General features: G+C 38.1%; 1 protein-coding gene and 1 pseudogene across 4 annotated transcripts in view; both read left to right on the forward strand.

Annotated features, from left to right (window-relative positions):
• Nucleotides 1–26,407, forward strand: part of BCAT1 (branched chain amino acid transaminase 1) — a 93,540-nt gene that overhangs the window by 38,348 nt on the left and 28,785 nt on the right. For all 3 annotated transcript variants that reach the window (XM_084877246.1, XM_084877245.1, XM_084877247.1), the window contains exons 3-5: nucleotides 7,868–8,068; nucleotides 14,753–14,863; nucleotides 18,738–18,857. In XM_084877246.1, coding sequence (XP_084733372.1) covers nucleotides 7,868–8,068; nucleotides 14,753–14,863; nucleotides 18,738–18,857 — 432 coding nt within the window. The remainder of the gene's footprint in view (nucleotides 1–7,867; nucleotides 8,069–14,752; nucleotides 14,864–18,737; nucleotides 18,858–26,407) is intronic.
• LOC311620493 (replication factor C subunit 3-like) lies at nucleotides 5,477–6,626 on the forward strand (annotated as a pseudogene). Its single transcript has one exon. The product of its transcript is annotated as a replication factor C subunit 3-like (transcript).

A 26,407-nucleotide genomic window follows, 5' to 3' on the forward strand; every position in this document is an offset into this window, starting at 1 on the left:
GCAGTAGTAAGTGTCAAGCAGAAGCCGAGGAGTGCTGGCTAACCCAGTTCTTAGAGCTCTCAGCCAAATTGCACTAGCCTGTTGTAGGCTTCCCCATTTCAGAGGAAAGAGTTACCCAAGCACAAGTATTGAGTTAGGAAATTGTTTTTTAATATGCTCTGTTTTAGCCAGTATTTCTTATTATGTCCCAATCCAGTCATGCTGGCCTCCCACATTTTCCCACAAGCATATGGTATGAAACATCCTGACCTGAAGTTGTCAGAAGTGATGGGACATCAGAAACAGATTAATTATGCAGGAGAAAGTATCATTTTAAAAATAGCTAATGTTTATCCATCTTCAGAAAGGAAATGTAGGAAAAGAAATTGGTTTTTAAAGAGCACAGGTAAAAATGGTTTATGAAATCTGTTTCTTTCATGTCAGTGATTTTTTTTTTTTACTTTAAAACTTCATTTCATACCTACTCAAAATCTATCACACACCTTTAGTTAACATTGTTTTCTTTTCAACTTCATTCAACTGTATCACCTAATTTTTTAAATTTAGTATTCTTGGGTAATTTCTGTTTTAACTCAGGTTAACAGCTGCTATTTTTAGTTTCCAGAATTGCAGGAATTTTCTCAAATAAAAGACAATTGGAATGGTTGATGAAATTCTAAAGTCATCAAATAGTGCATTACTTTGAAAAATTGCCTGGAGGACAATCCTTATGCAGAAAGTTAGAGGGCTCCTACTCACATCATAAGAAATTGCATGTCTTACAAAAGAATGTAGTGGTTTACCTGGTAATATAATTTTTTATATTCACTTTCCAGAAACTTAACTAAGATTAACAAGTTCTTACTATAAGAGCACTAAGTTAAGCATAAAAACACCTTATTCAATATCTCTGTTTTGTCATTAACTAAGTAGATCTCTCTAGGTCAGTGGTGGGCAAACTCATTAGTCAACAGAGCCAAATATCAACAGTACAATGATTGAAATTTCTTTTGAGAGACACATTTTTTAAACCTAAACTTCTTCTAATGCCACTTCTTCAAAATAGACTGGCCCAGGCCGTGGTATTTTGTGGAAGAACCACACTCAAGGGGCCTAAGGGCCGTATGTGGCTCTTGAGATGTGGTTTGTTAACCACTGTTCTAGGCCAATGGCTCATCATGGGTGGTCCAGAGGTATCTGAAGAGTTTTCAGCCCAAATGGGTGTGACTCAGTGGTTGACCATCCATCTATGAACCAGGAGGTCATGGTTCAATTTCCAGTCAGGGCACATCCCCAGGTTTCTGGGCTAGATCCCCAGTGCGGGGCATGCAGAAGGCAGCCAATCAATGATTCTCTCTCATCATTGATGTTTCTATCTCTCTCGCTCCCTTCCTCTCTAAAATCAATAAAAATATATTAAAAAAGAAGAGTTTTTAGAAAAGTAAAAATTATATAATGAGCATTGATTCTTTAAGGGTTTCTTTTATGAACTATGGTAAGTAGATTTAAAGAAAAATAAAACTGTGTCAGTCCATTGTCAGTATCCAAACCATGAAGATCAATTCAAGTTCTGTGAAGTTTAGAACAGAATCAATCAGACATAAGTGATATGTATAACAGTTACTGTGCTAAATGAGAGTTAAGCCAATACAAGAAAGAAACACGACTCCCATTTCCCAAGTGTTCATATCCATTAAAAGGATTTTATGAAGCCAAACCAAGCCTTTTGCAGGGTAAGCTGTCTATAGAGAGAGGTTGTGTGAACAGTGAGTAAAGCAAATGCTAGGGAGTTTGAAAGTTGAGGATACTGCATAGGTTACTGAGCCAGATCAGGATGCCATTTCCACACTCACTGCTGGAGCAAGAAAGAAGAGAGTTTGGCTAACCTGGGGTTATCTCATGTCTTGTGATTCAAGTGGAGGAAATGGTAGGGAGAAAAAAGAGTGGAGGAGAGGGCTTCTGTAGCCATGTTTCAGTCCTTCTGTTTTTTCTTCCATGTTATACAAAGGTATGCAAACCAGAATTCTTAAGAACTAGTACTGTTTTCTGGCACTGGGCTGATATGTACCCAAAATACAGTCCCACCAGCCTCTTGTCCCTTGGTATAGAACCTTGATTTTGTTTGCAGTTCACTCACGGGCTCTCGGTGACAGCCTTGATTCCTCGCCTTCCTTGCAGCTAGAGAGAGCCACGTGACACATTTCTATTCAATAAGGCATAAGGGATATTCTGGCAAAATTTGCTTTTGTGATTAAAGGGAGCAGAAAAGTCTGCCATCGTCCTTTCCACGCTTCCTCTAGACTTTGGTTAGATATTAAAACTGAAGCTACCGCTGCAGAAGCCTTTTTTAACCCTGAGAAGCTAAGAAAAATCACAGCACTATGGGGTTCCAGAACATGGCCAGCCCTGGCTCCTTCCAGACTTGTTATGTGAGAAAACTAACTCCTACTAGTTTTTGATTTATGTGCTGCTGAGTGCATTAATAAATGATAAGTAATAGACTGGCACATTAATTAATGAGAGGTAGACTTGGAAAAGGGAGTTGGGCTAAATTATTTGGTCTTAAATATGTAGCCATTTAACTGTTCTAGGACATTGAACAGAAAAAGATACAGAGTATTTGCTACTGAGGGGATAGTAGCAATTGAGGAGTCAGACCTACTAAAGAAATATCCGGTCTAGTAATAATTAATGTCGTTTTTAAACATTCGTTTAAAATCTTGCTTGGCGTTGACTTGTATTGACATAACCTTCAAACACGTGGTATCTACAGAACATGTGAAGTGCAATTAACAAGTTTTGCTTGAAAAAGTTTGTGTTTGGTTTGGTTTTTGTTGCAAAACTAGGGCTAAGAAGATGGCGGATGAAGAGCATATTCGGCACTGCATGCTTTACGAGTTCCAATTAGGAAGAAAAGCAAGTGAGGCTGCAAAAAACATCTGTAGTGCTCTTGGTCAAGATGCAGTTAGCGCCAGAAAATGCCAGCGTTGGTTTGAGAAATTTCGCGAGGGAAATTTTTCGTTAGATGACAAGAGTGGTCGAGGCCGTGTGTCCAATTTTGATCAAGAAGCTCTTCAAGCTCTGTTGGTGCAAAATCCTCAAATTACCCAACAAGAGCTTGCGACAACTTTAAATTGTTCACAGAAAACAATTTCCAATCAATTGCGTGCACTTGGCAAAGTCCAAAAGTTTGGAAAATGGGTTCCTCATGAGTTGACCGACAACAACCGTAATCAAAGAGTCACAATTTGCAGTTCACTCCTCTCTCGTCAAAACCATTTGCCGTTTTTAGAGCAAATTGTTACCGGAGATGAAGAATGGGTGCTGTATGTTAATTTGAAAAGGCGGCCTCAATGGTTGGACAAAAATGAGGCTCCGCAGCCCACGCTAAAACCTGACTTGCATGCGAAAAAAGCGATGTTGTGTGTTTGGTGGAATTTTAAAGGAATTCTTCATTATGAACTTTTACCATCTAACCAAACCATTACAAGTGCAGTGTATAGTGCCCAATTGGAAAGGTTAGCCCAAGCTTTAAGAGAAAAAGAACCCGCGCTGATTAATCGGAAGGGCGTAATTCTTCACCACGGTAACGCATGACCGCATACTGCAAGAATCACTGCTGAAAAACTGCGCCAGTTGGAATGGGAAGTTCTCCCTCAACCTGCATATTCTCCTGATATTGCCCCTTCCGATTACCATTTGTTTCGTTCTTTGCAAAACTTTCTTCTTGGAAAAAAATTTAATAATGAAGAATGCCTCAAAAATGCATTGACCGAATTTTTTGCATCAAAATCACAAGAATTTTACAACAGAGGGATTAAAATGCTTCCTGAGCGTTGGGCACAAGTAGTAGAAAACAACGGCAACTATATTGTTGATTAAATTTTGTTGTATTGTTTAAATAAATTCGATTTAAAAAAGTATTAGAAAACGACATTAATTATTACTAGACCTAATACTTGCAAGGACAAGTGTCTTGGTTCAGTGACTAATGTGGGAAACCAAGGGTTGTGAGAATATGAGAATGATAAATGACCTTGGAAGTAACAACGGTGCACAGAAAATACAGAAAAACACACAAAGGAATTTGTGAGCGAAGGTCATCTCTGGGGAGCAGGAATGCGGTGGGCTGGAAAGTAGCTGGGGATTTTATATTTTTCATTTTCCTTCCCTTCTTTACAGTCAAGTTTTTAAGTGAAATAGTAAACATGCATTGCCCTTATTCCACATATTAAGGGGTAAAAAGAAAAGTAGAAAATAATATGAATGTTAGAAATAGAGAGCAAGTTTTGGAGGAAATATGTTCCATTTTAGAATTGTAATGAGCTTTTGTGTTAGACTACATTATTCTAACACAAAAGCCTGAATATTATTCTAAATATGAAACTGAATATGAAACTGAATAATAATCAGCCTGAATATTATTCTAAAAATGAAACTGGTTATCATGTATAACCAAGTGATTAAGGCAGCTGTAAGGCAGTGAATCAGTCAAAAGTAAGTAGATCATTTAAAAATAAAGATAAGAGCTGATGGTATAAAGTGAAGACCTGTATTTGATTTTGGGGTGTGGGGGGATGGATAAGAACTTTTTGTGTTTCAACAAGTGGAGTTTGACCTTCCTTACAGCTTGCTAACAGGTTGAACCCGTGCCTAGGTAATATTGTTTTATAACTGGTCCAAACCTTCCTTCACCTGTGGTTTTTGTCAGCATTCTATAGCTATTATAACATTACTGATGGTGTTGTCTGTGACTTGCATGTTTTTGTGTTTGGTCATTTGTAATGGACAGGCTGGCTAGGTGGCGTGTTGGTGAGATGCTGATGTGTGAGATTATTTCCTATGACTCTCATTTATCTTTCTCTTCGTCGAAGATCCCTTTGTTCATTGTTTCCTCAGGACAGCACAGAGGATTAATATGTTGTTGTTCATTTTCTACTTCTCTGTGTCTAAAGAGGAACACAGTTGCTTCGTTCTGCTCATTGCTTCTACAGTTCCCCCCGCGGGGTGGGGATAAGGCTTATCCAAGACTTTTGGGGGAGTTGGAAATATAACCATCACCAAGGTGTTCGGTTCTTCATGACCTTCATTTTAGTTTAACAAGTTATTGCTGGTATTGCTATATGTATTAGAGATGACCTCCCTTTATCCTTTGCCAAGTGCTAAACACGAGCCCTATGATGATAACAAAGAGGTGTTCTCCTTTTTCATCATTTTACTCCTTCTGCTATTTTTGTCCCTGTTTCTATATATCACCGAATTTTGGTTCTGATCCTTATTAGGCAGTATACATTAGGCAGTATTCAAACAACAGGCTGCATTCTGAACGCAGGCATGATTTAGTAGGCTCACCTACGGTTAAATTTCTGAGTCAGTTGCCAATATTTAAAAGTCAAGTGGCTGAGGAGACAGGGTGGGGTGCTGCCTTAGCTGGGCAGCTGCCTTCGGAGCGCGCTCGTGGGACTTTGGAGCATCCAACCCAGGAACTCTGGCCGCCATGAGCCTCTGGGCCCACAAGTACGGCTGGTGCGGCTGGACTACCCCTGGGAGCAGGCGGCCGGGCTGCGCAGCCTGGTACAGTGTGGTGACTTTCCTCATTTGTTAGTGTATGGTCCATCAGGTGCTGGTAAAAAGACAAGAATTATGTGTATTTTACGTGAACTTTATGGTGTTGGAGTGGAAAAACTGAGAGTTGAACATCAGACCATCACAACTCCATCTAAAAAGAAAATTGAAATTGGCACTATTGCAAGCAATTACCACCTTGAAGTTTAATCCTGGTGATGCTGGAAATAGTGACCGGGTAGTAATTCTGGAGATGTTAAAAACAGTGGCACAATCACAGCAACTTAGAACAAACTCTCAAAGAGACTTTAAAGTGGTTTTGTTGACAGAGGATGACAAACTCACCAGAGATGCTCAACATGCCTTGCGTAGAACCATGGAAAAGTATATGTCTACCTGCAGATTGACCTTGTGTTGCAATTCTACATGTAAAGTGATACCACCCATTCGTAGTAGGTGTCTGGCAGTTCGTGTACCTGCTCCCAGCATTGAGGAAATTTGCAATGTTTTATCTACTGTGTGCAAGAAGGAAGGTCTGAATCTCCCTTCACAGCTGGCTCGTAGACTTGCAGAGAAGTCCTACAGAAATCTTAGAAAAGTATTACTCATGTGTGAAGCCTGCAGAGTGGAACAATATCCTTTTACTGAAGATCAAGAAGTCCCTGAAACAGATTGGGAGGTGTATCTGAGGGAGACTGGCAATGCTATTGTCAGTCAGCAGATTCCAGGGGCTCCTTGAAGTTCGAGGCAGACTCTATGAGCTTTTAACTCATTGTATTCCTCCTGAAATAGTAATGAAGGGCCTTCTCTCAGAACTTTTACATAATTGTGATGGACAACTGAAAGGAGAAGTGGCCCAGATGGCAGCTTACTATGAACATCGTCTGCAGCTGGGTAGTAAAGCCATTTATCCCTTGGAAGTATTTGTGGCCAAATTTATGGCACTTTATAAGAAGTTCATGGAAGATGAATTGGAAGGCATGATGTTCTGACATTTATCAGTAGTTCTTCTTTATATGTCTCACTATCAGTATTTACATTCAGTTTATATTGCAGGAGCTGTAGGTAAAATAAACTTCACTTAATCAAAATAAATAAATAAAAAATAGAAGTCAAGTGGCTGCAACATCTATCACCTCTTTGACCACCGTGGTTGATCCAGCTGGTCTGGCTGGCTAGATAGGTGTCCCCTTCCTCCCTCCCTCACTGATCCATGTGCAGTCCAGGTGCTTTCCTCCCGAAGTTGCATGCTTCATCAAGAGCACATGTGTCAAACACACGGCCCGCGGGCCAAATCCAGCCCGCCAGGCCTTGCAATGTGGCCCGCACCGCGCTGTCATCACTGCACTCCGCTGTCAGTTTATGACATTGTCAGTTTATGACTGTTCAGTAAACCATTCGGCCCGCGATTTAGGCTGGATTTTAGATTTTGGCCCCTTCTCTGATTGAGTTCGACACCCCTAATCAAGAGGATGACCTTTTCCCCAGAGGAAAGGCCTGGTCTTTGATCAAGGGTATACAGTAGCTGTGCTCCTCTGCTAGAACCTCAAACAAGCTCTTAAGGTCTATCAGTAGGAGAATATAGGGTAGTCAAGCTTCCAAGACTTCCGACACATCCAAATGAGGTGCTACACCTGGCTAGTGTGGTTCAGTAGCTGAACCAGAAAGTCATAGTTGGATTCCTAGTCAGGGCACATGCTGGCTTGATTCCCATTGGGAACATCTCTCATCATTGATATTTCTGTCCCTCTCTCTTCCTCTCTGAAATAAATAGAAAACACATTAAAAATATAAAAACACATATGAGGCACTATATGTGGCAGTCTGTCTTTCTTTAGGAATACATACATAAAATAAAATAAAATAAAATAAAATAAAATAAAATAAAATAAAATAAAATAAAAGTGGGGTCTATGGCCAGGTAGCTCAGTTAGTTAATATACTAAGGTTTCGGGTTTGGTTTCCAGTCAAGGCACATATAAGAGTCAGGCAATCAATGCATAAATAAGTGGAACAATAAGTTTCTCTCTCTCTCTCTCTCTCTCTCTCTCTCTCTCTCTCTCTCTCTCTCTCATCAATAAAAAATAAAATAAAAATCAAGTGGGGATAGGGAAAATGAGTGAAGGTGATCAAAAGGCACACAGTTCCAATTATAAGATAAATAAATTTGGGGGATAGAAAAAAAAAGTCAAGCGACTTAAATTTTCAATGGTTAATGACTTAAATTTTATGTGTTTTTTTTTTTTTTTTTTTTCCCCCTCTTTATTTGTAGCTAGTAGATGTTCTGTTACTCTTCTTTAATGGGGCTGATTTTTTCCCCTAGGCTAAAGATCTAATAATCACACCAGCCACCGTTTTAAAGGAGAAACCTGACCCAAACACTGTGGCTTTTGGAACCGTTTTCACAGACCACATGTTGACAATCGAGTGGTCCTCAGAGTTTGGATGGGAGAAACCACACATCAAGCCTTTTCAGAACCTGTCGTTGCACCCTGCCTCGTCGGCTCTGCACTATGCAGTGGAGGTGAGTACACTGCACTGAAGGATGGTATTATGCTTGCTCTTCATTGGGGGCACCAATAGCTCTCTCTGCTAAAATAGCTTTTGGGCAGCGTGGACTTGACATTTTTACTACAGGCACTCATAAATGTCTTTGAAACTTTTCCTATAGACAGTCTCATTGAAGGTAAGTCATATATATATATATATATATATATATATATATATATATATATATATATATGATTTTGGAAGGAATTTGGCATATATATAAAAACTCTCTCTCTCTCTCTCTCTCTCTCTCTCTCTCTCTCTCTCTCTCTAGATATATTTGGCATATATATATATGGAGAGAGAGAGAGAGAGAGAGAGAGAGAGAGAGAGTGAGTTTTTACAGAGATGAAGAGAGAGGGATAGAGAGTTAGAAACATTGATCAGCTGCCTCTTAAACACCCCCTTCTGGGGATGTGCCCGTAACTAAGGTACATGCCCTTGACCAGAATCGAACCTGGGACCTTTCAGTCTGCAGGCTGACGCTCCACCCACTGAGCCAAACCAGTTTCGGCTGAAGATAAGTCTTAACAACTAATTCTTTTAGATATTCTTGAGTTTTCTATAGTGTCCATAAAAATCGTTTAGCAAATAGGAAGGACAGTTGGTAAGAAAATTTGCAATAAAAAAGAATGTACTTTTAATATTTTACAAAGGCACCTGTCTTCTCAGATCTTCTAAAGATTGAGAAGAGGCCACTGAGTACAATGATTTGGTTAGATTTTAATGCTAAGTGCATGTTTTTATGACCAGCAATGTGTAGTTATGCATGTTGAGGGACATGTAATTAAAGGTCATCCTTCAGGCTTGAGTGGAATAGTCATAAGCATTAAATATTTAGAGATGCTTTCTCTGGTCCTTCATAGGATTCACATGTAGCCAGATAGACAATACTCTCCCCTTTCCCTTTACCCTGATTTTTTTAAATATACATTTCTTTATTGATTTCAGAGAGGAAGGGAGAATGAGGGAGAGAAAGAAACATCAATGATGAGAGACAATCACTGATCGGCTGCTTCCTGCACATCCCCCACTGGGGATGGAGCCTGCAATCTAGGCATGTGCCTTGGCTGGAATCAAACTTGGGACTCTTCAGTCTGCAGGCTCATGCTCTGTCCACTGAGCCAAACTGGCTAGGGCGACCCTAATTTTATTTTACTTACTTATAATGTGTTAGACACACTCAGAATATTGGGATGCTTAAAATAAGCAATAGTCTACCTATTAAGGGACTAAAATATGATAACAATAAATATTCATAACAATAATGAATTTTAAAAATTGAATTCCTGCCATGTGCCCTTTACTAGGTACTTTACAATGGGTCATCTCATGTTATTATTTTAAGTGAGAAAGCTTATATTTCTGGATTCAGACTTTCTGGGCTCAAATTCTGTCTCTGTTGCTCTAGGACACTCTGTGACTTGGGAAACTTATTTAATGACTCTATGCTTCCAATTTTTTTTTTACTGGTGAAATTGAGGCGGTGATAATACCTACCTCATAGTGTTATTATAAGAAGAAGGTAAGGCGATACCTAATGCATAATGAGAGCCTCATTATTATCTATTATTACTATCCCTTGAAGCATTATTATCACCTATTACAGAAGCAGGTTTAGAAAAGTTAAGTTTCTTATTCAAAATTGTATAGCATTTAGGGAGGAGTCAGGGTTCAAATGGCAAGCTCATACTCCCTGTGATGTTTTCTTCAAACATATACACTAAAATTTCAAAAAGGCCTGTCCAGTTAGCTTGTTCAAAATTATAAATTCAAATAATTGGAAATATATTAGCTGCCCCAATGTATACACTAAATGTTGAATTTAGAAGTCTAAGCTTCCATTCCCATCTATGTGTTTTAACTGTACCAACTTCGATGAGTTCTTACATTATTTAGTCCGAGCTTCAGTTTCTTTAATTATAAAATAAGAATGGTAGCTGCCCTAGCCTATGTCATTATGTACAGTGATGAACAAATGAAATAAAATGCTTATGAACTTGAAAGAAGGAATTTGGCAGTGATTCTCACACAGCTTTCATTAGAGTCACCGGCTTCTACCCTCGAGGCTCTGACTTCTAAGTCCCCATGTCATCTTAAGACCCTCAAAACTACATCTTGTGAATCACTGGCTTGTGGGAAGTAAACAAGAAAGAATTAAGGTCATTTTGAAAGTTAAAAAATATTTTGATGGCCATTGGCTTTTGAAACTCACTGGACATCTATTTAAATGAGTTTATTAGTTTTGCCAATGTAGATTTTTGTGACCAGGATAGTTTTTTTTTTTTAATCTTTAATTGCTATTGTTATTCTTTGTTAAATAAAAACTGGAATCTGTATTATTAGTATCCATAAATAATATAAACATAGGATCTGTTTTGCATTAAGAACTGGACTGTGTTTTACATTAGTTACCTATTGCAACATAACAAAATTAATAGCTTGGAACAGCCACTATCGTTTTATATCTTGCATGATTCTGGGAGTTGACTAGGATGGCTGGCAGTTCCTGGTTTGTTGTCTCTTATGTGCTTGCTGTCAGATAGTGGCTGGGATTGGAGTTGGCTCAAGAGCTTCCTGACACATATGTCTGATGAAACTCAAAGATGTGGTGGCTGAAATGCTGGGGTTTTCTTGGCATCACTCTTTGTCCATGTGGTGTGCCAAATACGGTGTTCTGAGAATAGCTACACTTTGTCCTCTGTGACGTGAGCTCCAAAGCTTTTTGTCACAAGCAGCTGAGCCCTGATAGAAGCTCTGTGCTTTTTATGACCTAGAATCAAAATCACAGCATTCCTTCTGCTATACTCTGTTGTCATGGTGATCACAAAGGCCTGCCCAAATTCAATAAGAGGGAGTATAAATACCCTTCACCTCCTGATGAGGAATGTCAAAGTTCTAGAAGATCATGAGGGACTGGAAAAATTGTGTGGCTATTTTTGGAAAAATATAATCTGCAACATGTATAGGTGATAAATGGGGAAATAAAGCAATGTGTTTGGTTACCTCTTCATATGATTGGCACTAAGTTAACAGGAAAGACACCAGGAGAGTATCATAGGACTTTAGGAAGTGTGATGGTCATATGCAGAGAACCTCAGGGTCCCTGAGTGTTCTCACGAGGCATATTAGTTCCATTTCCTGTTCACTCATTCAATGGCTGTTGAGCGCCTACAATGTGCTTGGGACTGTGCAAAGGGCTTGGGATAGGATGTTAAACAAACTAATCATGATCTTACCCTCAGAATTCTTTTCGTTCTTTCTTTCTTTTCTTTTCTTTTTTAAATACCCACTGAGAAAGTTAGGCAGATACTTTATTTCAAATGTTTCCCTTCCCAAATGTTATGCAAAACATTTTTCTTTTATTGACACACTTATGTTATTATATGCCAACATGATCTTTAAGTTCAATAATTGTATTTTTTAATACAAAAGTAAATATAAGAGTGATTTTCCTGACCATCTGTCTCTTCCACTCATCCAGCCCTATTGATTTTAGAATCCATTTTACTTTGAGATCTACAACTACATGTAGGTTTTTTTAATACCGCAAATTTTTGATAGATAAATAAGTGAAAGTTTCAAATAGTGAAGGAGAGAAATGTAAACTATGAGTAGGGGATATGGATAAAATAAAATGAAATGAAACTGGCACTTTTTTTTTCTGATTGAAATAAATATTTAGTGAAATAAAATGTAATTTGAAAAAAATGACATATATAATATTTAATGAATACTTAAAAATGAATGCTCATCTAGGTAAAGAAAAAGATCACCTAAGCACCCCTGAAGCCTTCAAGTGTTCCTTTCACATCATAAATCCAGTGTCTTTTGGCAACAGTTATCCTCATTTTTCTATTAACCTTGTATGAACTTTTTGTAAACTGGGATTATATTGTGTGTGTTTTCTTGAAAAATGAACAAAGTGAACCTGTGACTTCAAGTGAAACAAAGGACTGTTTGTTGCCAATGCTAGCATTTTAGCCCTCAAGTGAAAATCAGAATTTTAGAAAACTTGGATTTCCCACTGTGAACTTTAACCCTTTCTGCTGTTAAATCCAGGGGGGCAAAAGTAGGTTTATAGTCGTGAACATGTGAAGCACAGAGTTTATTCTTGTATGATTGTTTATTACTGTATTTTTGTTGTTTTGTATTTTGTTGTATTGTATATTGCATTTTCCATATGAACAACTCTTTACATACTTTTGATATACCTTGTAATTTTCCTCCTTCTTCCCCTTCTCCTCCTCCTCCTCCTCCTTCTCCTCCTGTTCTTTCTCTTCCTTCTCTTCCTTCTCCTCCTTCTCTTTTTCCTTTTCCTTTTCCTCTTCTTCCTCCTCCTCTTTCTTCTTCTTCTTTTTAAATTTTTTTTTGCTGCAGATACTCAGTTATCCCAGCACCATTTAAAGACTGTTCTTTTCCCTCTGATATGTCATAGCACCTCTGTTGTGTATGCATAGGTCTATTCCAGTGTCTCCATGTTTGTTCCATTGTCTTGTCCATCTGGTCTCTATTATTCTGTTTTATATATATATAGATAGTTTTTATCTTTGAACTGCTGCTGTTCCATAGAAGTATAATTTTGCATCTGGCTACCTTGCCTAAACAAATGATTTCAAGAGGTTTTGTCAGTTTTTCTGGATTCTCTAGATATTTAATCTTTTCTATATTTCATGCTCTAGGACATTTATTTTTCCTTCTTTAAATTGAATGTATTTATTTTATTATTCCTGCCTTATTATACTGGCTGTAGAATATTGAACTTAAGTAGTCACAGCAGATAATTTATGATGTTTCCAATCCAAAAAGGAAAGCTTTAAGTTTTACCATTAAGTATAATGTTTTCTGCAAGTTTATTTTCGATATCCTTTGTCATGTAAGAAAGCTCCCTTTTACTCTTAATTATCTGGGAAATTTTAAAAAATCATAAGTGAATGTTTGATTTTATCAGATACATTTACCATATCTAGAGAAGACCATTTCCCCCTTTGTTCCCTCATACGCTTAATATAATAAATCTCATTAATTGATTTTCTAATTTCTCTTCCTGGAATAAGTCCCAATAAGTCATATTGTGTTATCCTTTTGTATATTTTGCATCTATTTTACTCAATATTATTATATAATCTTTACATCTACTTGAACGTATGTCAAATGCATACAATTTAAGAATTGTGAAGTAAATAAGTTACCTATTTTATTTTGTATTTAGTAATATAACCCACCAGTTTTAAAAAATATATAATTGACATATAACATTCTACAAGCTTAAGGTATGCATGGTGTATATTGAAGTACAATTGCCACTGTAGTCTTAGCTAATTTCTCTATCATGTCACATAATTGTCATTTCTTTGTTGTGGTGGGAACAGTTAAGATCCAGTTTTTTAGCCACTTGCACCTTATAGTTCAGTATTATTTATGATCACTATGCTGTCCATTAAATATCTAAGGCTTATTTATCTACTACTTGCACCTGTCAGCTCTATTTTAGAAAGTATTTGTATGATATATTGCTTTCTATATCTTTTTGTTTCCGATGTTTTTTTTAAGTGAGTCCAATTTGATAGCCTTATCTTTTAACTGAAACTTTACTCTGATTATATTTAATAAATTACTCCTATATTTGCCCTTGCAACATTGAATTTTTTGTGCTTTTTAATTGTGCTACATGATTTATATTTCTTCTTTTTTCTCATGTAAGCTTTAAGGCTAGGAGCCTCTTAACAGCTTTACTTTTCATTACCATTCAGTTCGATGTATTTTCTCATTTCCATTATTGCTCTTCTTTATCTCATGCTTTATTTTGTAATGGGTTTCTTCTTTTCCAAACTACGGACATTTTCTAGTTATATTTCTCATATTGATTTGTGGCTGATCTTCTGGTGGAGAACATTGAAAACATCATGCATTGTGCAGGTGGTGTGGACTGGGCTTTGTCCCGTGGGTTAGTTTGTTGTTCTTTTTCAAGTCTTTCATACCTTCATTGAGTTCAGCCTGCTTTTCTGCTGGTTACCTAGAGAACCTGTGTTAAAATTTCCCACTAACGTGACTGATTTTCCCCTTTCTTTTGTAATTGCCAGTACATACCTGCTTCTCAGTCTTTTCACATCTCTGCATAGTGATTTGTCTGGGGCAGCATGTTTAGAAAGGTGACATGGCCCCAACATAGTATGTCTTGACTTGCTTGGTTTTTATGGTTCTTGGAACTTAACCAGCTCTGTTCACATCTAGATTATTTACTATCTGGAGTCTGAATGAGCCAGATTCAATGAAAAGGTACATGGGTATTTTGAGGGGTGCCCCTAGGGCCGTTGGTCTCCGCCTCTGTTGTCTAGGCAGTTGGTCCATGTTGTGGGATTGGGATGGTTTTCTTTTAATCCCCATAAATATATTATTTAGCAATATGGCTCTATCTAAGCACAGGATAACTGCATCCCCACCAGCTTTTGGTAATAAAATGACTTCTTTCTATTGCTATTATTGTTACCAATCTATCAGTTTGCATTTCTAGATTTTAGGGATCTCTTGGGTGAGGTTGGGGTCAACAGCTTTATAGGATGAAGGAGAAGAGCGCCCACGGAGAAGTCATTCTTTTGAACACCGGCATTGTTTTCATTTACTTAACTCCTAAGATTGATCTCTCTTTCATCTTCAGTTATTTGAAGGAATGAAGGCATTTCGAGACGTAGATAACAAAATTCGACTCTTCCGGCCAGACCTCAACATGGATAGAATGTACCGATCTGCTCTGAGGGCAACTTTGCCGGTAGGTAAAATTTAGGCATTTCTTTTGTGTTTTTCTTGACATAATGATTCACTATGAGTTTACCACCAAAGAAATATTGGGTCGGCAACTAAGTAATTGCGGGTTTCACACATATATGGCTTCAGTTGAATTTTTAGGTTTGCAGACGTAGTACAAATGTAAAACACATTTTGTATTTGATAGTTGGCTATTCAGCTGTTAATCAGTAAAAAAAGTTTTTTGATCTGTTTTGTAGTTTTTGTTTGGCGTTCGTTGAAAAATGGAAAATCAAAAGGAACATTTTCGTCATATTTTGCTTTTTTATTTCCGCAAGGGAAAAACGCATCACAAGCTCATAAAAAGTTATGTGCTGTTTATGGTGACGAAGCCTTAAAAGAACGGCAGTGTCAAAATTGGTTTGCCAAATTTCATTCTGGTAATTTTTCACTCAAAGATGAAAGACGCTCTGGTCGTCCAGTTGAAGTTGATGACGCCCTAATCAAAGCAATAATCAATTCGGACTGTCACAGTACAACACGTGAGATTGCAGAGGAGCTTCATGTATCACATACATGCATTGAAAATCACTTAAAACAACTTGGCTATGTTCAAAAACTCGATACATGGGTTCCTCACGAACTGAAAGAATCACAGTTAACGCAACGCATTAGCAGCTGCGATTTGCTAAAGAAACGTAATGAAAATGATCCATTTTTAAAACGACTGATAACTGGCGATGAAAAATGGGTTGTTTACAACAATATCAAGCGGAAAAGATCGTGGAGCAGGCCAGGTGAACCAACTCAAACAACATCAAAAGCTGATATTCATCAAAAGAAGGTTTTGTTATCAGTTTGGTGGGATTACAAAGGAATTGTCTACTTTGAACTCTTACCACCCAACCGAACGATCAATTCTGATGTCTACATTGAACAACTAATGAAATTAAACAATGCAGTTGAAGAAAAGCGGCCCGAATTGACAAATCGAAAAGGTGTTGTATTCCATCATGACAATGCAAGGCCACACACATCTTTGGTCACTCGGCAAAAATTAATGGAGCTTGGTTGGGATGTTTTGCCACATCCACCATATAGTCCTGACCTTGCACCATCTGATTACTTTTTGTTTCGATCTTTACAAAACTCCTTGAATGGTAAAAATTTCAATAATGATGATGATGTCAAATCGTACCTGATTCAGTTTTTTGCTAATAAAAAACAGAAGTTTTTTGAACGTGGGATTATGATGCTGCCTGAAAGATGGCAAAAGGTCATTGATCAAAATGGGCAATACATTAAAGAATAAAGTTATTTAGTTCCATGAAAAAATTGTCTTTGATTTTCTTTAAAAAATCCGCAATTACTTAGCTGCCGACCCAATAACTTCGGAATACTGATATATTCAGTACAGACCATATGAACACTGAAGTTATATCTGATTTACTTTGTAATTAGAGAGGTAAAAATGTAAGGAAGTAACCAATACCCTTTGGCAATTCCTCAATCTATTTCTTAGAGTGTCTGTGGGGGATTAACGTGTATGTGGGACATAAAAAGATAAGGAATAAAAACATGCCTCACGATGCTCTATCCATTGAGCCAAACCGGTTTGGCTCAAAGGATAGAGCGTCGGCTTGGGGACTGAAAGGTCCCGGGTTCGATTCCGGTCAAGGGCATGTACCTTGGTTGCGGGCACATCTCCAGTAGGGGGTGTGCAAGAGGCAGCTGATCAATGACTCTCTCTCATCGATGTTTCTAACTCTCTATCTCTCTCCCTTCCTCTCTGTACAAAATCAATAAAATATATTTTAAAAAAACATGCCTCAAACAACAGGAAATAAAATCTAAAGTCTGCATGAAATTATAACATTGAAAAAAAGGAAAACATGGGGTGCCACACAGGTATTTTGGGGATATTTTGCCTAATTGCCTTAGACACTAGCAAGTATATAGTTATTTAAGTCATTATTTTGATATTTTAACTCAAGCTTTATTTTTAAAAGATGCACAATGATATCAAAATGGGTTTTCATGGCCATTGGATCCTGGCTATGACTTTGTTATGGAGCAGAATTCATTATAAGGTGGGTTAGGTTTAGATGCTGAACTTCTCATGTAGGTGGAAATGATGTTGATTACTTTCATTCCCTGCGATGTGACCAGCTGCCATTTCTATAGTATGAGTACTCAGCCTTCAGAAACCTAGCCCCAGCTGTGCATTTAAGAACCCCAGAATAGCTAAACCCAAGTAACGACTCCTTATTAGCTAGGCTCTTCCTTCTTTCTGCTTTTGTGACCCATGCTTCCTCCTTCTAAGGCCATAATATGATAACAGAAGAGAATTAAGGTAAGTTCTTTGGACTTGGTCCTAGTTTCATTCTTCTACCATTACAGATGTATCACTGGGGAAAACTTTAAAATGGGGACAGAAGGAAAGGGCAGTAATATTTATTGAATAGCAACTATGCCACAAACTGTTAAGAGGTTTTACATTCTTCACCTGGATAATCATAATAGTAAGACACTGTCAAGAAGGTGTGTGTATTGTAAATTTTAGTAGCACCTATGTTCAGGGAGGAACTCTCAGGCCTAGAGAGGTTAAATGACTCGCCTAAAGTCACACAGCATGAAGGGTAAGAAAGTGGGTGGACGTTTTTTAAAGTCCTAGTTAGGTTCTCTTTCCATTAAACATTGTGTTTAGACAACAGTACCAGAGACACAAGCAGGTGTTACAGGGGGTTTTATGTCCTATATGATTGGCAATCTCAATTTCTATAATATTATTACACTGTAATCGTGGTTGGCAAACTGCAGCTCACAAGTATGGCCTTTCCACAAAATACCATGGCCTTTGCAAGTCTATTTTGAAGAAGTGGTGTTAGAAGAAGTTTAAGTTTAAAAAATTTGGCTCTCAAAAGAAATTTCAATCGTCGTCCTCTTGATATTTGGCTCTGTTGACTAATGAGTTTGCCAACCACTGCGCTGTGACTGCTGTTAAAAATTAGTATTTAAATAGCCAATCCTGATGTTAGGAGCTCTATTCAGATGCATATTTCTGACTTATTTCTACTTTGGATAACCTGTCACATTTCTGAAAGCATGTTTCTCTATCCTCCCAAGTGAGTAGACACTACTTATTCTATAAACTAGAAAAATTCGTGCAAGAGTAGGCCTCCCCCCAGCTGCCCGCACTGGCTTCCCTCCGGCTGCTGGCAGGCACCCTTGACCCAGGCAGCTTCACTCTGGCCCAGGCTTCATTCTGGACATCTGGAAGAATGTCTGATCTAATAAGCATATAACCCTTTTACTATTATAGATTGTCACTCATTTAGTATGAGAATCTGTTCCTCCTTAGAAATAAACTGTTCTGAGTTTTGTCCATTTTCCTACAGGGTAATCTGACTTTTTCTTACTAATTTTCAGAATATTGTAACATATTCCAGTACAATCTTTGTTGTTTATGGTATAAATAACTTCACCCAGTTTCCTGCTTCTATCATCCTTTGAAGAATAGAAATTCTTATGTTTTAAGTAGTCAAATTTTATTCATATTTTCCTATGATTTGTGCTTTATGTCTCTTATTTAAGAATTCTTTTCTACCTTAAGGTGACATATAATTTTGCATTTTCTTTAAATAAAAGTCTTATGTTTTACACATTGAAGTGTATGATCCAATTATAGTTGATATTTGGGGTGTAGTAAGGGGTAGGGATCCAATTTTATATTTTCCTCATATGGATAGTCCATTATCCTATCATAATTGGGTAGGAAATACCACTAAATTTTTTCATTTGTCTTTATTACTTTTTTAACAGCCTGAAGCTTTTTTGAGGATTTTATTCTATTGCTACAAATGAAGAAAATTCCATTATTATGTTTTTCATTTCTTCAGGGATTCGACAAAGAAGAGCTTATGGAGTGTATTAAGCAGCTTGTGAAATTGGATCAAGAATGGGTCCCACATTCAACATCTGCTAGTCTATATATCCGACCTACACTCATTGGAACTGAGGTACCAACTGACACCCTGTTTGGGGATACTTTGGTGGGGAAGTTATCATTGTTTATTCTTGTGTGAAACTTCTAGTGTGGGGTGTTCCCTATAGCATCACTAATGATTCATTTCTCCTGATAATCAAGACCAGGTGTTAGCAAACATTTTCTTAAAGGGCCAGATAGCAAATAGTTTAGGCTTTTTGGGCCATCTAGTGTCAGTCACAACTACTCAACTCATCCATTATAACACAAAAGAAGCCATGTATATGAATGCAAATGAGTAAAGGAATGGGCAAGGAATGAGGTTGTTGCCTGCCTGTATTCAAGACTAACTATTATTTCCTCAGTTTACCAGTGTAGTGCCTCTGCTCCTGATGCACTTTCTCAGTTCTAGAACTAGAAATGATTTTGAAATTTAAAGGAAGGAGAGCTACTACTTTTTATTTTCATTTTCCTGAAGTCTTGGGATTGCTCCTTGGGTAAGGAATGGGAGTGAAGGGCCCTCTTCCCCTATAACCAGTGAGTAAGAATCCTATGTAATAAAAAGGTAATATGAGAATTGACCCTAACAGCAAAACAACTGGTCACCAGGATGGACACTGACCACCCTACAGTGGATGCTCAACAGGAGCTGACCCCTGATGGTCAGTGCACTCCCACAGGGTGAGCTCTGCTTAGCCACAAGCCAGGTTGATGGCTGCGAGTGCAGAAGTGGTGGCAGGAGCCTCTCTCTCCTCCTCAGTAGCGCTAAGGATGTCCAGGGAGCGGGCCTAAGCTGGCAGATGGACATCCCTCAAGGGCTCCTGGGCTGCCAGATTAGGCCTGATCCCCTGAGTATTGTGCATAAGCTAGCAGGTGGACATTCCCTGAGGCAGTGGTCGCAACCTCCACAGACCACTGGTTGGCGTTCATTGCTCCAAAGGTTTCCTTAAACCAGTGGTTGCCGAGCTTTCAGACCTCACGGACCACCAGTGATCCACACACCACCAGTTGATGACTGCTACCCTGAGGGGTCTCAGACTGCGAGAGGGTGCAGGCCAGGCTGAAGGACCCCCCGCCCTAAGTGCATGAATTTTCGTGCCCTGGGCCTGTAGTTGTTAATAAAAATACTACATTTTCAGTGGGTAAAAATTTTAAAAACAATTGCTCTATAAAGTTCACATTATTAAACAAAATACTAAACATTAATACAATGACCTCCTGTAAAACACTTAAATTAATGGGCAAAATCATGTATATTACCAAAATATTTCTTATAATAAAAGAATGTCGGTATCATTTTAATCAATATCTTCTGAAATACTTCTTCATAGGTAGCTAAAAACTTTATGAGAGACTAAAAGCTTGAGTGCTTTAATTGCAAAATAAGGTAAAATCTGAAATAAAATATTTTAATAAAGAACATCTACACAAGTAGTTTACAAATTTTTTATTTTCCAGACAAGAAGCTAAAACTAGATGATCCTCAGATGGTTAGGTTCAATACTGAATACCTTATAACTCTACATCTAAAAAAGCCAGCGTTTTCTTTTTGTCACCTGTTTTATCCAGCTTCACCCTATTTAGTAACTTCAGGCAGGTTCAGCTATATGAACACACACACACACTTCCACTTTTTCAATCAGTCAGATTTCATCACTCTCTCCATTAGAGAGGTGGTGGAGGGAGACAGAACTAAATAATGTCAGGGCTGAGAATAAATGTATTAAAGGGATTGAGTCTGATGGTAGGGACAACCCTCCAGCCTGTCAAGAGTCAGTCACTCTGCCCCTTTGACCAGAACTCAGGCTGTCGCCACATATCTGCAAGCTACCAGCAGATTCAATTTTCAGCTGCCCTCACAGACAAACGGCCCTTGGCTCTTGTGGAAGTTGATTAATTTCTCATACTCAGTTAACTCATTTGCTCCCACATTGGAGTGCCCCTAAACACACTTCTGGAGTTGAGCTCAACTAGAGAAGCAGTTTGCTTTTGGTGAATACTAGCTTCAGATGCGCAGACTACAATCTGAATAATGCAGAAACATTTTAAGTCACTCCATATAAACAGTTTCCTCATTCACGACTCCATTGGAAATCTTTCTGGATGAAATTTTCATGAGAGCTCACGTTAACAATCTTGCTGCCAAATAGTCCACTCCTTGATTTCTGGTTTGCTCCACAGGAAGTGTAAGGGCTTATGCATTTTATAGACATGCCTTCCTTTTCCTTTTATCGCCTTGTAAAATCATTTGGCATATAATTTAATCAATAATCAAACAGTTCCATGGAAAAAATTGCCTTTATTCATAGCCTTTGTTCATATCTTATCTTTTCACAATTAGCCTCTATTGCACTAAAGAAGCTGAATAGATTTGCAAACTAGGTGTTACAGCAGCAATTTGTAATCATTAGCTTGGTTTTTGCTCACACTTTTAATGTATTCTTCTGTAACCTTATTTGAGAATATATATATATATATATATATATATATATATATATATATATATATCTTCGTTTGAGTGCTTATAAACAACATTAAATTGTCATTTGCACATATTAATAGCCCTATTCTAGAATCCTCAGACCTTGCATCTGTTTTTAGAGATCAGCTTATTTGCATTGATTAAAGCCTGTTGATAATCAATCAGCTTCTTATTATCCGGCCACTCCTATCAGTGGAAAACCTCTTGAGTTTATTCCTGTCCATTTCAACTTTATCCCAGGGGATGACTGTTATTATCTTTAATTTTATTTTTTAGAGTCATGGTGTACCTGGTTACTAATGACACCCTCAGTTCATGGCACTTGTTGTCACAGGTTGTATGAAGTCTCTCTCGTTGTTCTATTTCCCTTTGTCTTCATTTCCCGCTCCTCTCCTCTTCCCTCAGTGGGAATTATTCTCATGTATTCAGTGAATATTCTTTTGGTTTGTATGTGTTTTTAAGTATCTCTTATTCCTTTGGATGTCTTAAATTTTAGTTCATATAAAGGATTTTGTCCTGTAGATCTCACTGTGTTTCTTAACCTTTCCCCTCAGCACTGTTTTTTATTTCTATCCAGTCTACTCTGTGTATTCCCAGTCTGTTACTTTTCACTGCTGCATAGTATTTAATCTTGGGCAACTACCACACTTGGCCCCAGTTCCTTTACTGGGATTCTATGTCCCTGTTACTTCATGTAACACAGCAACGAGCAGTGTGAAAATATACAACCCAGGGAATTATGTAACGTCCTTTCCCCTTCAGCAGCCCATTCAGGATCCTCTTCCTCACATGGCTGCGTGGAGTGAGACTTGTCTATAATTGTAGTTGTCAGTGTTGGTCTTATCTGTCTCTATTTCAGGCTCAGTGCTCTGCGTGGCCCAGCCCATGGAACCAAGCTGGATGGAATCACAAAGTCAGTCTGAGTGCTGAGGCTAGGTCCATGAGGAGAGGCAGGTTTTGAGGCTCAGTGATGGTACAAGGAATTTCCTATCATCTAGAGGAGGGGCTGGCATTCTGCCTGTGAAGGGCTAGGTAGCCGCTCAACTCTCAACTCTGCCTTTGTAGCACAAAGAGCAGCAGACAACACGTGAATGAATGCACACATTCCAAGGCAACTTTTTTTAACAAATGGGCAAAAGGCTAAAGCTCTGGCCTCATCTGGAGTCCTTTCAGACAGGGAAGTGAAGCATGGCTTTTCCGAGGCTGACTCATTCTGTTCTTCCTGAGTGCTTCCCCACCGAGTAGTCTTGAGGACTTGTGTAATCACCCAGGCTAACATTTCTGTTGATTTCAAATTTACCAACCTGTATTTACCAGGTCATCTGTATAATATTTCTTGTCTTTTTTCCAAATACTTATTCTCCACAGTTCCAACATGCGGAATATACAATAGTTCTGTGGTCACATCGGCAGTCATCTTAATGCTCTGTGTATTGGCACATGTTGGATAGACTCACCATTGTTACTATTATCAATAATTATTTATAAAAACAAAAATAACAATTGCTCTTTCTTAAATAATTAGAAAAAGATCAGACCCTGAGTGTTTTCCACAGATTATTTAATGCAGTCCTTATCCTGACCTTGTGAGCAGGCATCACTGCCTTCACATGTTAGGTAAGAGAGTTAAACATTCTTTTTGTCTGTTTCACCTTATCTTTAGTTTCCCTTAAAACTTACGCTTTTGTAAAAGTAAACTTTAAGATCATTCTTAAAATTTATTTAAAACTACAAGAGAGTTGAGTGCTCAGTTAAACTTGCACTATCTTTCTCTTTGAACAGACTGAGAAATAAACTCAGCCCTGTCCCTTACCCATCTTAGAACAAGTCTCAGGAGAGTCCGGACTTTAGCTTCCCCGCTAATTCTTTCAATGTCTACATATTAATCATCTGTTAGTATAGAGGTGCACTAAAGGAAACCAGGCAAGAGACAAAAGGTAATTTTTTTCTCTGATATCAATGTGATATATTAGGTTTTATATGAAATAAAAAAGAATCAAAGTAATTCAAGTATGGTAAACAGTCATCTAGGTTGTTTTCATAGCTCTTTTCTATAATATGTACAGTCCTTTGGCAGATATTTAGTTAACTTGATATAATAATGTGCGATGCTACGTATAGGGGACAAAGATGGTCTTGCACTGTGTGGAGTGTACCGATTAGCAAGAGGCAGAACATTAAACAGTTATAAAAAAAAGTGTGATAGGCATTTTATCTAAACCTAAGGAAGTGCAGGATGCTGTAACAGCACATAACACGAGCACTTAACCTTGTCTAGAGGTCTCATTTCCTGAAGTAATATTTCAATGGCACTTAAATGGAGATGGAAGTGTTTGTATTACTTAGGAGAGAGAGAGAGGGAATGTCTTAGTCCGCTCTGGCTGCCACGACTGAATACCATGGACTGGGCATTTTAAACACCAGAATTTATTTTCTTATAATTCTGGAGCCTGCAAGTCCAAGATCAAAGTGCTAACAGGGATGGTGTCTGGTGAGGCCTCCCTGTATATGTCCTTACAGAGCCTTCTGTGTGTGAGGAGAAGAAAAGTGAGGGGCGGAGGTGGGCAGGAAGCTGAGGCTCATAGTTCTGTGTCTCTTCTTCTAAAGAGAGATCCCAGCCCTATTGGACGAGGGCTCCACTCTTTTGACATCATTTAACCTTCATTACCTTCTTAAAGGCTTTATCTCCCAGTACCGTGGGTTGGTGGTTAGAGTGGCAACATATAAGTTGAGGGGGAGGGGGATACATTTCAGTTCATAATGGGGAAAGGATGGAAGGAGAGTATTCCAGGTAAAGGGGGTAGGACAGGAAAATATCCAGAGGTAGGAAGATAAGGAGGAATCCAAAGGGAAAAGGGTTCCCTGTGGTTGGAGCTTAAGATGCGTAGAGTGTAAGCGCTATGGTGAAGGTTGGGGGTGCAGGGAAGCGAACCCCGGGTTGAACTCTTTAGGTAAGGAAATCTTAGGTACCCCACTGATTTCCCCCCCCTAAACTTTTACATTGTCAAAAGAGCTCTGCATTAACAGAAGAAGATCTAGAGTTTAATAACTCTGAAACCTTGGGGAAATCATTTGTTTTGAGCCTCAGTTTCTCCAACTTAAAAATTAGTCATGCTATAACGCTTAACTTTCTGGATTGTTGGCTGAGAGGAGATAATGACTGTGAAATGTCATAGGAACAAAAAAGTGCTATATAATAACTGAGGATTTTTTTTTTAATCCTTTCACCAAACCAACTAGTTTTCTCTAAAAAAACACTGCGTGGGTGGATTTGTTATCCCTTCCTTTTGTGATACACTCTCAAGGCCCTGCATGGACCACCCCGGGGTCCAATATTCTTTAGTATTCTTTGCTAATCTTTCAAAAAAACTGGCAAAATTGAAAAAACAAAAACAAAGACAGGTTGTTCTTTGGATTAAAAAAGAAAGAGTCATGCTGCCCTTTCTGAAAAAATGTTCTTGTTATTCCCAATTATCCTATTTCTTCTCTGTCCCCTGTGCATTGCCTAGACAGAATTATTCTCAAGCCTCACTGCCACTGTGCTTTTCTGTCCTTCAGGCCAAAACGTGTGACTGTTATTGCTTTCCTCAGCTCACTAAGCTCTTTCTGCCCTGGTTCAGAGTATCTCTGAAATCCTGCCTTTTTAGACAGAGTGGCAATTTTCCCTGAGACAGATCTCTTTATTTTTCATCAGACCCAAGTGCCTTGTTATTCTGTGCAAAACATATATGTATTCAATAGCCTTGTATATGTATTTGTGAGGTGTAACATAAAGTTAGAAAAGTCTTTCTTGTTGTGTACACATCAGAATTTCAATTTCAAATTCATTGTGGTTCCAGAAGTTATAGACTCTGCATCTGATATATATATATTTCTCATTTTCCATTTTTTTTAATATTAATATATTTTTATTGATGTTAGAGAGAGGAAGGAAGAGGGAGAGAGGGATACAAATATCAATGGTGAGAGAGAATCATCGATTGGCTGCCTCCGATATTTCCCCTACTGGGGACAGAGCTCACAACCCGGGCATGTGCCCTGACTAGAAATCAAACCTGAACCTCCTAGTTCATGGGTCGACACTCAACCACTAAGACACACCAAGTGGATGATGGGTGGGGTGTTTTCCTTAAATGCCCTCTTCAACTAATTATGTATGAAAATAATCAAAAGAAGCTAGTAGAGAAGAATGAAAAAATTAAAGTCCTCATAAGGAAATGAGACATTGAAACTGATGTACACAACTTATCAGCTGTTGTCTTTTATTACTTCTCTCTATTTTCATGGCTTCTGCTTTATTTGATCAGAAGCCTGACCTTATCATTATGAAATTACGTTTATGCTGTTTGACTTATATTATATAACAAACTTCTCTTAGCTGTAGCTGTTGCACAGAATTTAAATTGCCTTCGAGGATAAAAGGGAGAATTAAGACAAAGAATGGTTCCTGAGGCTAGAAACCCAACCAGCAAGCTCCCTTCCTAATGGAGTTACATTTTATTTATTTCCACTCTTAAAGCACTGGGTCCTTTTTCAGTAAAGCCACAGAGTTCTTTTCTTAGAAAGACAGTCAATATGAGTTATCATTTGAGGATGAAGGCAACTCAGTTGTACTTGTAAAACATCAGTTGACCTTGCCTAAATTTCAGAAAATAAAATGTCAGTACACATAAACACATTTTCTCTCAGCATTGAAAAGTTCTAGTCTATAATTTACTTGCTTGCTAAGGATAGAAGTATCACTTAAACATTTTCTGGGATATTTTCCCCCAGAAGTAGACTCACTCCATTTCCCATTGGTGCTCTCTTTACTACCACCTAGTGGAATGTATGAACTTTGCCTGTGGGTTAACACTGGGAGAAGGAAAAGTGTAAGATGAATTTTATCTTGGAAAAAATTTTCCATGATGATGAGTTACTGTTACTTTTTTAGTAATAATGCAGGTTGCAAAAAATACATGAGTTCAGAGTGAAGAAAGCCCATGAATTCATGTGATATCTAATAAAATGCTTATCCACAAATAAAGCTATCTTATACAGAAACTTAGAAGCTGGATAAATCACAGAGACTGTCTTGCCTACTGTATTTTTAAATTATGTTT

This window comes from Pipistrellus hanaki (assembly GCF_964339955.1).
Source record: "Pipistrellus hanaki genome assembly, chromosome: 3".
Taxonomy (NCBI): domain Eukaryota; kingdom Metazoa; phylum Chordata; class Mammalia; order Chiroptera; family Vespertilionidae; genus Pipistrellus; species Pipistrellus hanaki.